Source organism: Apus apus, chromosome 2 (genome assembly GCF_020740795.1).
Source record: "Apus apus isolate bApuApu2 chromosome 2, bApuApu2.pri.cur, whole genome shotgun sequence".
In the NCBI taxonomy this organism is placed as follows: domain Eukaryota; kingdom Metazoa; phylum Chordata; class Aves; order Apodiformes; family Apodidae; genus Apus; species Apus apus.
The window spans coordinates 131581068-131595101 of record NC_067283.1 but is presented as its reverse complement, the minus strand read 5'-3'; the positions used below and the strand labels follow the sequence as shown (position 1 = coordinate 131595101).

Sequence of the window (14034 nt, the reverse complement as noted above, 5' to 3'; positions counted from 1 at the left end):
AGCTTCTTTCTGTGCCATGAGGAAACTGTCTTCCAGCCACCTCTTATCACACAGCAAGGCCCACTTACTGTTCGTAGCAGTTCTGGACTGGAGTTACTCAAGTTACTGCAGTTAAGTTCTGGAGTTACCAAACAGTGGTGGAATGACCATACTTTGTTATACAAAGCCAGTAAAGACCCTGCAGATTCTCCAGGGGAGTTCTTAGAAAGAAATTGAGCATTTTGGAATATGAAGCTGATAAAAATCACATCACCATCTCCCAATGACTTTTGCCAGGGTCAGCCTGAGTGTGAGATGATATAAAATGTCATGGTGGCACAGGACAGCACCCCTACCCACCATCTTTCCTTTTTCATCGTGTTGACTGAGGGGGGTGACCAGGAGCTGGCTGGTGAATCATGTTGGGTTACATACAGGAGTGAATGATAAGTTGAGTACGTTTTCTGAGTCAACTCCAAGGACCTCTGATCACACTGAGTAACACCTATTCCACACAGGCTGTTTGCTCCTTGGAGCTTCTGTCATGAGTTAGTGCTACTCAAAGAGAAGAAAGATTTAAATTGCATTCCTAAAAAGACAGAGCTAGTTTATGCCAAGAATGCTTAGCATTAGTGGGAAAATACAGCATATAAAAATAAAATAGAGCATGCATATACATGCATCTTAGATACTTGTTTTTTAAAAATCCATATCCCATGTTTTCTGATATTAGAATCTAATTATTCTTCCTTTCTCTGGAAAAATAGAGAAAGGAATAGTGCTGGTATAATTCTTGGTCTTCATAGCTCAGCATTGTTAAGGCAAATAAATCTTCACTGTCACTCATAACTTTTTCTGCACAAATATTTCAGTTTTTATTGTTATCTGAAACTGTAAAGCCTGCCACATTCCTATAAAATATGTGTAGGTACTGGAAACATTTATTTTGAGAAGATGTGCCAAGAATCAGTGATAGGAAATTACAGTAGTGAAATGGTGCATTGTGACAAAAAAAAATGGTGCTTTTCAATTATGTTTTTCACACTTAGTGTGTTACTACACAAATTCTGCTGTCAAAGGTAGTGAAATCTAATCCATAGTTTATGCCAGTTAAGTAGTCCTTTTTCATTAACATATGGCCCCAGGAGCACATTTAGCACCTTCACACTCTTAGAAGCTTTGCAAAAAAACTTGTGCAATATAGAAGAATATAAGGTTCAATTTATATATTTAACTGAAAAGAAGGTGATTTTGTAGGATGAGAAACTATAAAATTAAAAGTTTCTGTAAAAGCTTGGGAGTGTTCTGCATCTGTCTTATAATAGTTTAAACTGGCATTTGTAACCACTGCAAACACCTCAACGCAAGACTGAATTTATATGATGTAATGAAAGTGCATCATGCCATACAAAGATAATTTCTATTCATAGGATATATAAGCAAAAATACAGATTTTGTCAAAGAAATCCACTTTGTTAATAACAGCGGCTCATAGACACAAAACGTCTGTATTTAAGTTGCCTCATTTTTATGAAAATGGCAATAAAATTGCATCTGTATATTTGCCTGTGTATATTTCTTTTCTCACGATCAGTGAATGTTTGCAGTTGGTAATAAATATTCAAGCACCTTGCAAATGTCCTACCAATTCCCTTTGCTGATCTGTGTGTGCCTGTGGGACTAGAATAGGAATGCATAATTTAAATATAAATTGCCTGATTTGCATATACAATTAGTCTAGCTGCAGCTTTGATCGTAAGCAAAAATTATTGTCCTGTATTGCCACTTAGATAGAATTTTAATTCACCTTGAATATTCAAAGTAAATTAAGGCTTGGCTGTATGGTTGAAGGGTATGATTTTTTTCCTCTCCTGAGGCTTTCCCCTAAACAACATTTATGGTAGGGTAACATAAGGGCATATTTTCAGCCTCATAAAAACAAAGGAATAAGTTTTATCTCTGAATTCCCCTCCCTCAAAAACTTCAGTTGAAACATCTCTCGCAGACATGCACAAACGTAATACATGCACACACAGAATAACAGAACTCTACTTTCATGTTAATTAATTCCATTTTAGCCGGTGCATGGCTTAAAGTGAAGTTGCTTAATAACTGAAAATGGTGGCTTAACAAAGTCCTTATTTTTTTAAATAACAAGTGCAGAGCTATGAGACATACAAACTTGGGAGAGATACTGACTTAGTGTCAGACTTCGGTCTGTGTGCGTGTGCATTCATGCAAAGATATGGGCTAAATACATGGGCTAAAACTCAGACCCATAACACAGTTGTAATACTTAGATTTTAATCTACAGTAAAACGTTTTTATTAGAAATCTATGTTTTTAATTAAACAGAACATTTAATTAAGGTGGGTTTTAAGTGGATGAAACAATTAAGTGCAAACACTTGAATGAAACATGTCATAATTAGTTTTAATAGAGTGTTAATTGGTACTAGGTTTGCCAAGTTAATAATTACTGCTTATTAAATTTTCAATTAATCATTGTCATTTTGCTTTGAATAAAGATGAAAATTAGATAAACTAATTCAGGGGGAGGATGGTTTCCTTGTTAATTAGAGCAGTTAATTAAAAAAAAAAATACTCGTTTTAGTTGTCAATTAAAAGACTGTTCATTAGTAAAATCTTTGCACTCTTCCTGCGTCAAAACCCAAATAACTAATTTGTGACATCCGTGTTTTCTGGAATAAAAGATACGATGCAAGTATATACTGAAGAAACTGCTGATACTGACTTAGTTATTTTACAAGACACACGAAGGTTTAAATTTAATGAAGCTGTGTGCCCCTGCTCAGTGCTAAATGTGCACTGAGACCTTCCTAGCTGTGGTGTGCTCGAGAGCTCTGCAGAGCCAGGAAGTCAAGCCTTCACAGGGTAAACATGGGTTTGAAGGAGAGATCAAGAGGTCAAATAAATGTCCATAAACAAATTTTAATTTTGGCTCATAAAATTACATGTCCAGGAAAATATTTTAGACCAGTGAATTTTAAATTTTTAAATAAACTTTTGGGGGTTTTTTAACATCATGTATTTATTCATTAGCATATGGAAAAAATTGTTAATCAGTATAAATCATGTCTTAATTTCCAGAACTTAAAGATACATTTTTTTAAAAGTCTTGTATATTATGTCTTAAAAAATAATTTTTGCCAAAGATATCCATAAATCTGGTGTGTCACAAACCAAATTTTCCAAGTAAAATGTTAGAAGAGATTGCAAAAATAACACACCGGAGATTGGAAATGTCTGTGCTTAAGGAAGTACTGACCATGAATTAAAATAGCAAGAATCACCTCAAGCATTAGAGGCTTGTGAGAGCTTTTGGTGGTGATGGGGAAGTAAAGAAGCACCTGGGTGGTCCTCAGGAGTCTTGAGGAACCAGGTTTCCTCTGTGTCTTCAAAATGAAGGCTCTCAATATGATACTACAGCACCTGCTTCATTTCACGCATCAGTCCTATGTAGGCCTGTGCCCAACATCCTGTGCTGACAAAGTTTTCTACCCTCTTTGTAGAGGAAGCTGTCAACGAAGTAAAGCGTCAGGCGATGGCCGAGTTGCAAAAGGCCGTGTCGGAGGCGGAGCGGAAAGCTCACGACATGATCACTTCAGAGAGAGCTAAGATGGAGCGCACTGTTGCTGAAGCCAAGCGCCAGGCTGCAGAGGATGCACTAGCTGTTATCAATCAGCAGGAGGATTCAAGCGAGGTAAGGGCTTTTGCTGGTCAGGCCTCAGCTGTGGCTGCAAACGATAGGTCTACCTGGGCTGACTTTAATCTGACTGGCACAGGCCACTGGTGTGACCTCAGGGTTCATTGGCCACTATTAACTGTTCACACAGAATCATAGCATGCCAGTTTGGAAGGGACCTCAAGGATCATCTGGTCCAACCTTTCTAGGTAATAATATAGTTTAAATGAGATGGCTTAGCACCCTGTCAAGCTGAGTCTGTCCAATGTAGGAGAACCCACCACTTCCCTTGGGAGATTATTCCAGTGTCTAACTGTTCCCATGGTGAAAAAATTTCTTCTGGAGTCAAACTGGTATCTCCCCAGGACTAACTCATACCTGTTACCCCATGTCTTTTCCATGTAACTCCTTGTAAAAAGAGAGTCTTCATTTTATTGCTAGCTGTCCTTTAAGTGCTGGAACATAATAAGGTCTACCCAAAACCTTCTCTTCTCAAGGTTGAACAAGCCCAATTCTCTCAGCCTTTCCTTGTATGGTGGATCCTCCAGTGCTCTGATCATCTTCCTGGCCCTTCACTGGACTCTTTGGATGCAAATTTCAGGCACATTCTGAGCTCTGAATTTCCTTGGCTATGTTGTAATCTGAGCCCAAGATAAGCTAGTGAACTCACCTTTTAACTGCAGCTCAGGATGACATACAGTGCACACATTTTGATTCTTATGTAGCTTTTCAGTAGCTTTATTTCAAAGCTCTTCAAACTGCCATATTGAAGTGAAGCAGTCTTCTTATTGAAGTTGCTTGGTGGAAAATATTTCACATTGAAATCTAATTTAATCAAAGAAATTATTCATTTAAGAGATTGTAGAGTGAGCTGGCTAAAAGCTTATCTGGGGAAAATGTGGGATGTAGAACCAATTAGGAAAAGGTAACTCCTGTAGGACAGAATGCAAATGTAGATTTGCAAGTGTTTCCTTTATTTTGAATGTGTTGCTTCGGCTGCAGGGAATATTTGAGAGTTGAGAAGTGGGCAAACAGCGTTTGGAAGGGAGAAAAATAGGCTGGAAGAGGAACAAAGAGTAAAACAAAACAATGTTAGCAATTGATTTACTTTCAGACCTGAGAATGCCTTGGGTACGGGACATCCAGCAGCACAACTAGCTGGAAACTTGGGAGTGGAAAACCAGTGTGTGTTTGACCAGTGCTGCAGCAGTCTAGATAGCAATTAAATTTTACATCTGTTACAGAAGAGCAACCTCCCTTAAAGAAACACAAAGAAGTGACATCAGTTAGAAGTTATTTGAGTGTGATCTTCATCTCTCAAGGCCACTGAAATAAAATAACATTACTCTCATTAAGTATACATTGTTCTTGTACTAACATCTTGGCTTTAGTATAACTACTTTTTAATATAAATTCTAAATTCCAGGGAATTGGAAAAAGAGTGGATAATGATACCTGTTGTGTGAGGACATATATTTGTACGCTAGTGTCAAAGCACTTTCATGGACCTGATGGGCAGCATTGTTGAAGAGTCACTTAAGCTGAGAGATGCAGATGAGCTAGCTGCAGCATACTGAGAAAACTGGCAAAAATCATGAGCAGATAAGTCATGCTGCAGTATGCACCCATAATTTGAGGGGAGCGTAAGATTTTAATTCATACCAGGCTTCTTGGGAGATGAAAGACCATTGTGGGATCACTGAATGCCCAGAGTTTCTCCTTAATGTGTAGCAGATGAGTAACAAGGAGACAAAAGGAATTGATTTTCAGCATCTGAAAGTTTCTCAGGAAGAAAGGGACTAGGGGAAGTATATGTACCCTTTAAGTACTGTGTGTTCCATTGTAAATTAAATGGGACATAAATTCAATTTATTGGCATTTTGTATATGAGATACTCAAGAATATTTTTCCTGCACTATGTTGATAGAAAGGGCGTTTGCCTGACTTTGCATATTTTAAGAGCTGTATTTTATGTGTACAAGAGGCTCCTATTGTTAAAATCAAAATTCCAAAGGCATTACCTTTGGAGGAAACAGCAAATTAAATCTGTTTAGTGAACTGATATCAGTGTAGGCAGGACAGAGAGGTAGTGCCTATGTGCCAATACATACATACAGCCCATTCTTCCACAAGCAAATGTGCATCCAAAGGAGCATGTAGAGAGTTTGTGTGTTGTAGTTCACTTCTGAGCAGTTATAGCTCTGGAAAAGGCTGTATAACAACAGACATCTTCATCTCCACAAGAGCTGCTTTAGAGGTTATTCAGTTCTTGGAAACAAGACTTTTAAAAAAAGGCAAATAATTTTAATTTCATTCTAATGAAATGGGGCTCATACCCTTGCAGATGTTCTCAGGGCTGACACTGAGCCTTCTGGACCTAGACTAAACTACATACTTGGGAGCTATTTAAAATTAAATCCAGTGGCCTGGTCCTGCAGCTTTCACCCCTGTCATCATGAGTGGCACATCAGGGGGGCTGTTTTGAGGTGAAAAATGTACAGTAAACCTGCAGGGACGGCTCAAGTTTACTCAGTTTGTGTTTACAGATGCTTGATTAATTGTGAAGGGAGATGACAGTGATACTTATTTGAGAGTTAAATGTGTCCCTTAAGTTTTGCAATTAGTTCCTCTTCAGCTTCTGATTATGCTAAACTCCAAACACTTAGGGGCATCACTTCTCACAATTACCTGTTAATTTAGGCTGTCCATTTTTTTTGATAACTCCTGTAAGAATGGACCAGACTTTTTCTTCATCTTTAGGGACATGAGAGCAGTTTGCCAGTGTTTGAAAAGTGAATCTTTGGAGATGAAAATTTGTGTTTATTTGAGATCAAGGAATAAAACACCACATTTGCTTTGGTGTTACCTCTCAGTCTGTGAGCATAGCTCCTCATTTGTCTTGGTTGTAAGTCTCCATAAACTTCTCTCTTTACAACTTTCAGCAGAACACTTCCAGCATTGCAGATCCCTGTGTACTAAAGGCACACTCCAAGGCTAGAACATTTCCAGTATAGGCTAGTATATAATCTGCATGCAGTTCCTGAGATAAATTTTTTTCTCCCATGGGTGTCATTTGTTCTTTTGGGTGTGGAAACTATGAATGGAGATGAGAATTTGGCACCAGATTTCTAATGTATCAGATACAATTTCCTCTGATACGGCCACTCCCTGTTTATTGGCAGGATTTCTCTTTTACAGCCCTTCATTTGTTATTCAGTAAAATGCAACCTGGACCTAGCTGAGGCTTCTTGGAGCTGCTCTGGTGTGAGAACTTTGTGGCATGATTTCTGTTGCAGTCATCTCCAGAGTTCAAAGTAGTAACCAGTACTAAAACTCAAGATTATTTTTTATAATTTTAAGACCATATGTGGTCTTCTCATTCAAGAACTTTCAGAGGTCTCACAAAAAGAAGCAGACGGTTTGCTTTGGTTTTGTTCTTGTTTTAATATATTTTGTTGTTTTTGTTGTGGGTTTCATGGGGTTTTTTTCTTCTTTTGTTTGGGGATTTTTTTTGTATTTTGTTTTGCTTTGTTTTTAACCCAGAAAAGTAGCATCCCTGACTGCAAGACTGTCTGCAAGAAAACCTGAACATGTTGAACTGACTGAAGCAAAATAAAGGGGGCTTAGGACAGTGAGAGGACTAATAGGGGAGGTATGATATTTGGAAGCATCTTGAGTTTTCCGTGGTCTGCAATATTTTGAGAATAACGACACAGTATAGTTTTAATTTCTTACCCTGACCTGGTCTCTTGTTGAACTATTGTTCTTTGCTTATATTTGCATCTTCAGTATGATTTAATTTGCAGTGCCACTGTTTCAGTGCCTGCACAGTTACTTTCTAAAGATTTCCACCGTTTCTCAACATAAGCCCTTGCAACTGACCAGAACTTGTTCATTGTTTTGTTTACTATAATGAGAGATTGGTTGAAGACCAGTGAACAGAGCACACTGCTGTTGGAAAGAAAAGGAAAGGAGAAGGCCTACCTGTCTGCAGGGCTGTTCCCGAACCACAAATTATTTCTTTACCAGTTTTTCCTTACAGTTGCTTGACAAAAGATGACCCATTCATCAGTAGTTGACTTGGCTAAGTACAGAAATATGTGTGAGCAGCCTACTCTTCGATGACTACTGTCCTTGCTTTGGCTTCAATGTACTGTTGTGCAAATCAATTTCAATAGTAAGGGTGAACAGCTTAGCAAAGAGGCTGGCTGCCCAGATTGTAGGAAAGTGGGGTGGGGGTGGGGTGGGGGGAGGGTGGGGGTGGGGTGGGCTGTGTAAATCGTCAAAACATCTGTCTTTCTGCTCTGGTATAAAATGCCACTGAAAAATCTGACACTTGGTGTTCTTCCTCACTTTTGAGTAACACGGGGGCTGGGGACATGGAAGGAACACAAATGTTTCAGTTCTCTCTACTTAAAGCAGATGCTGACATCTGCTCAGATAAAACAAGTATGTAACTCTTAAAAGAGTTGTGTAATGTTAGGGCTTGTTTATATTGCAGCAGTTTATGTTGTATGTGAATATCACACTTACCTGACATTTTGAAGACAGCTGGGTTTGGTCTCTGCTGACCGATCCATTGAGACCGTGACTGTGCCAGCAAACCTGACTGAGCATCAGATGCTGTGATTCAAGCAAGCCTGGTTTTTAGCCTGGTTTTAAATTTAATACATATGTCAGTTAATGTTTAATTTTTTTGGCTGGGCATCTCTTCGAAAGTAGCACATCATCCCCTGCAGTGATGGGTGGTACAGAGCCATGTGTTCTGCACAGGATCAGCCCAGATGTGATGTGAACATTGGCACTGCCGCAGACTGCTAAGCTAAGCCTGCCTAGCCAGCTTGCATGGCTCTTCGGATGCTGCTCTGCACTTCTGTTTTCAGGATTTAGCTTCTCTCATGCTGACTTGTATGAACATATACATACTTCACACAATAAACAGTGGCTTGGACAAGCCTGCAGCCTTCAGTGGTAGGTGTAACTTTACTAGAAGCATCTAAAGGTTTGAATATCTTTTTATGGAGCGCCGCATTTTGACACAGTGTGGGAATTTCCGAAGTACCGATGTGTTGCCCTTTATAACAGGCCTTGGGTAGAATTTTCATAAACAACTTTGCTGTTTTTTTGCAGTGGTGTTCAGTGGCTCATACAGTCCTCATTTACGCCACTGTGGTTTCAGTGGTTTCTAGATGTTCTTTTTCTTGTGGTTAGCAGTGATAGAGTTTTGGATGCCATGGGCATTGCAGAACTGGGAAAAATCTGGGTTCTTTGTACTCAGCCATGCTTCCTTTTCTGGTAAGCTGGGAAATACAGAAATTTGTCAAAGATGACATGACAGAGCAGTGTTTGACACTGTATTACAGCATTTCAGAGTTCGTAATCTCTTTAACATGTCACAGTCCATTTGGGATTCTTTTTCTTCTTTAAGCCAGCTCTACACTGATTCTCAACTGGAGATGTCAGAGGAAAGCAAAGACTCAATTGTGGTTAAATGTTCAAAGATTAAAGCAAAGGGATGGGCAAAATTATGGACAAGTAGGTGTCCTGGTACTGGAGACCACAGAAATGGAGACAATTTATTTTTAAGAATTTTCATGATGGCAAACAGAGGTTTCTGAATTCTTCTGTTTGAAGATGGGCACTCAAGTGTATAAGAATTATAAGTCTGACCTAAGATAAGGCTCTGACCTCAGGCTGATTTCCATGTCAGTTGAAAGAAGAGGATGAAATATGATCAGTGGCTTAGATTCAGAGCAAGATTCCCATCTGGTGTAATTTAGCCCAATTTCATTGAATTAATCTATTTTAAAGGTAGTGAAGTTAAATTGAATTATATAGTCTGAGTCTCTAGCCTTTTGTATAACCTCACTGCTTCACAGGAAAATCAATGCAGAGTTAAACTGTAATCCAGTCCTCCTCATAGTTTTAGCTACATCTGGAACTCTATAAAACATGAGCTGGAAGTGCAGTATAGTAGGTCTCTACCTAAAGACAGAGAAGCTATACCAGGAGAGGCTTTGAGAGATCTGCTACTCTCTTTCTCAATGCTTGGTGAACTCTAGCTGTATCATTCCTGTAAGATACCTGCTTTTCTGTGCTTTCATGGTGGAGATTCTGCAGTGCCTCTAGACAATTTGTGCCTGTCCTTAAAAAGATGTCTCATGGCAACTCTTTACAGTTTTTCTTGAAAATGTTTGATCCTGTTCATTGTGTAGGTGCCTGTTTCACTGCAGTAGCTTCCAAGATGTTTGGCTCCTACTGTCCCCTGTCACGCTACTGTCTCACCTTAGTTTTAACAATCTCAGTTCAATCTCTTCTCATAACTTGTGTTTGTCTGGCCTTGGATTATTCTGGCTGCCTTTCTCAGGCTTATTTGTCTTATTTGCTATATTTGAATTGCATCATCCCAATCTGGACAGTACTCCAGGCTGAGTCTTCCCAGTGCTTAGGAGGTGGAGAGTCTCAGGTGTCAAGCAGTACCTAGTCCTGCTCATATGCCCTCATATGATGATTGCCACCTTGTCACCAACAAGACATGACGAGGGGTAATGGATTAAAACTGGAAGAGGGGAGATTTATTTTAGACATTAGGAGGAAATTATTCACTCTGAGGGTGGTAAAACCGTAGAACAGGTTGTCCAGGGAAGCTGTGGAAGGCCCTCTCCCTGGAAGTGTTGAAGGCCAGGTTGGATGGGGCTCTGAGCAACCTGATCTAGTGGGAGGTGTCCCTGCCAATGCAGGGAGGTTGGATCTAGATGATCTTTAAGGTCCTTTCCAGCCCAAACCATTCCATGATTCTATGGTATTTTGGTCCCCTCTTATCTAAGGTGCTGTCTACACAGTTCAGCTAGGGTGCTCTGTTTTGCTGGTACCTACTAGAACTCCCCAGGAGGGAAGATACCTTGACCATGCTCAATCTGATAGTGAGCTCAAGCCCTGTCCATGATATCTGGATCAACTGGAAATATGTGAGAAGGGGTACACGAAGCACAGCCCAGGCCATAAGCTGGCATCTTGATCCTGGGGTTTTTTTTGGTAGAGTTTGTGCTCTGGAGCTATCAGGCAGCAATGTGAACAAAAGCATCTGTTGTCAAAGGCTGTGGTGCGTGAGCCTCTTTGTTGCTGCTGGTTTTCACTACTCACACATGGGAAGGAGCAACGAATGGCCACAGTGGTGAGGACTGTATAGGACAGGGAGTTCTGTGTGTCAAATCCAGCTGCTATCACAGTACAAGCTCCCTGTGACATGTGTGCTTGTTCGTGCTAATTTACACTGTGGTAATTTTTGAATGCAAGAAATTGTTGCATAAATGTGAGCTGTAAAATTTATTTTGAAATGATTGTATTTTATTTGCTTTTATTCCCATAATTACACTAAAGCTGTAATGACCTGTTAAATTAGAAATAATATGTCCAATGGACAAAATCATATACCAGACAATGTAGGACACAGCAAGTAATCACATAAGGAGCCAACTTAGAGTTTTGTCACTTCATTAAAATCTTGCACTTGTATACCACTTTTCATGTTCCATACAAGCTGATAGTTAATTGATGATTATTTTAATAAGGAAGTTGAACCAATACTGTTTAAATTACTGTTTCCTGACATCAATACAGATCTTGTGGTAAGATACTGAAATACTGTACAGTCGTTCTGGTCGTGTCTGGAGACAATTTTGTCTGTGCAGATAGTCCTTCCTCCAAAGGGGAAGCAAAATGAAGATTCCCCACAAGTTGGCCTATATTAACTGAATAGATAACAGAATGGAAAAACTGTGATATCCTCATAATACATCCAGCACAATTCAAGCACACGCTTCAATGTTGCAATTCGATCTGCACAGGGCAGGGATTCCTACCCCAGGGCACGTGCTCACTGACTTCAGCATTATTCCCTGTGGGGAAAAGTGTCTTTTCAGAAAAGTTTGCGTGGGGAGGTTTTGTACATGTGTATTTGTTTTCAGAGGAGGGGATAAAAGGAGATATGGGCTAACACCAGGGCTGGCAATTTAGCAGGAAACAAATAGCTTGGAGGTCAGCAGGTGCAGCAGTAGGTGGAAATTCTGTGCAGGCACAGTTGGAGCAGAATGACACCATGTTTACCCATCACAGTGTGAGCATCAAGCTGGTAAAATGAAACTTTCACAAGTATGATGCTACTGTTGAGAAATATTAGTATAGCAAAAGAAGAAGAATCCAGGTATATCACAGTTTGTTCTGTTTCTGGTCAGTAGGATGAGGCATTGGATCACTCTGAAATGCTAATACAACCTTGCCCCACTAATTTTGGTGTTTGTGGAAATATGTCTCTGTACTCATGTGTTCATGTATAGTGTTCTTTATTACTTATAGTTATTTTTCATTGTGGAGATGAAAGGTCTTTTAAAGAAAAGGTGTTCAAGAATGGTACAGCTATCCATTTCCAAAGGTGGTTTTACCTCTCGAGCACTGGACAGAGCTTCACTTGAGCAAAATGAGCCTGAAACAATGAATTTTGAATCAAAACCAGGTGATGCCAGACAAGGAGTCTGAATTCCCGACATTTAACTACCAGAAACATCTGTTTCTGTGTGTTGGTAATTCCACCTTTTTTAAAAAGTGTTTTTAAAGATGGGAGCAATTTTATGACTTTAAAAAAAAAAAAAAAAAAAAAAGAAAAAGAAAAAGAAAGCACCCAACACATGTATCTGTAATTACCTGGTTTAGTCTGTGTGTTTAATCAGTATGAATTGAGAATGCCATGTACATTTCATTTGTCTCAAAGAGCAATTGAGCACTGGACAGTTACTGTTCCCCCATCTGCCAGTATGTGTCTATGCCAAAAAAACCCCAACAAGCAAAACCCAAAAACCAGACCCAACTAACCATATAAAACAAAACAAAAACTAACCAGCAAAAAGGGGGAGGATCGAACTAACACATGGATTTTTTCTAAAGTAGCCACTTGACTCCGATTAAATGTCTAATTTCCTTAAAATATTGTTTTGGATTTAGGTCTTTGTTTGATTCTGAAATTGGGATTATTATTTTTTTTTTAATGTAGTTGAGGAATATCACTTCAAGACTGGCCGCATTCCAGCATCCAGCTGGCATAGCTATAGAGCGTGTGAAAGTGAATAGCATACATATTCTGTGGTGGCTTCCCCATCCTGCCCAAGATTTAGGCTCCAGCTTAACTATTCACTGCCAGAAGTGCCACTGAGTCAAAGACTATTAAAATCAAGGTTTTCCTGGGATAACAAGTCTTACCTGTGTGTTAGGCCTTTTTCTCCCTTTCTTGTCTTGCATTAGTCCCTCTTCATTTTCCAAGAAACACTTCTTTTGTGTCTGTGTGTTTGTTTTAATAATCTGGCAGAGGAGCTAGCTGAGGTTTTACTCAGACTTTCTATTAGTCAGCATGTTCCTGGTGACCAGACATAAGGGCATACTGAAGGAGTTTGCATTGTTGGTATGAGAAGGTAGCTGCTTTTATTCTTGCTGAGTTTCTGAGGTCCAGAGTCGTCCATGTGACTACAGCTGCTGTGAACAGGTTCAGCCACCCAAGGTAGCACCTACTGATGCCTCCACCATTGTTAGGCAGAAGGCTGACTAGCAGATCCCTGGCCACTGTTTTTGATACAAAAATTAGGACACCAGCTAATTTCTCCCATCTTTCCCTCTCCTCTTTTGCTTCTAGAGTTGCTGGAACTGTGGCCGGAAAGCTAGTGAAACCTGCAGTGGTTGCAACACAGCACGATACTGTGGCTCATTTTGCCAGCATAAGGACTGGGAGAAGCACCATCACATCTGTGGACAGACCCTCCAAGCCCAGCAGCAAGGAGAGACACCAGCAGTGAGCTCCTCTGTGACACCCAGCAGCGGGGCTGGGAGCCCCATCGACACGCCACCAGCAGCCACTCCTAGGTCCACCACCCCGGGAACCCCATCCACCATAGAGGCAACTCCTCGTTAAAACTGAACTTGAAACTCTGAAAACAAAAACACAACAAAAAATGAAACCAATTCCTCTTCCTCAGATGCGCAAAGATTTTAACTGAACTGTCATATTTCAATACTTCAATAAGAAAGAACTTACTGTATCTTGAGGTGGTAGAAAATACAGAAGGCCAGTAACGGGTCATAATGACTTATTGTGGATAACAAAGATATCTTTTCTTTAGAAAACTGAAAAGAGAGCAGAGAATATACACAAAATGATAGATTTGACCTCCTCCCTGTTATTTTCCAGTAGCTGGGATTTTAAACTAGATGACCTCATTAACAGATGCTTTACCAAACAGCAAACCAAGAGATTGCTAATTGCTGTTGAAAGCAAAATGCTAATATTAAAGTCACAATGTTCTTTAT

At 39.7% G+C, this 14034-nt stretch overlaps 1 protein-coding gene across 6 annotated transcripts in view; it reads left to right on the top strand.

The window, feature by feature from the left end:
• RUNX1T1 (RUNX1 partner transcriptional co-repressor 1) overlaps positions 1 to 14034 on the top strand; it is a 115668-nt gene that overhangs the window by 98159 nt on the left and 3475 nt on the right. For all 6 annotated transcript variants that reach the window (XM_051610504.1, XM_051610505.1, XM_051610507.1 and 3 more), the window contains 2 exons: positions 3512 to 3702; positions 13364 to 14034. The exon at positions 13364 to 14034 is cut by the window's right edge and continues 3475 nt beyond it. In XM_051610504.1, the coding sequence (XP_051466464.1) occupies positions 3512 to 3702; positions 13364 to 13639 (467 nt within the window). In that variant the 3' untranslated portion in view covers positions 13640 to 14034. The remainder of the gene's footprint in view (positions 1 to 3511; positions 3703 to 13363) is intronic.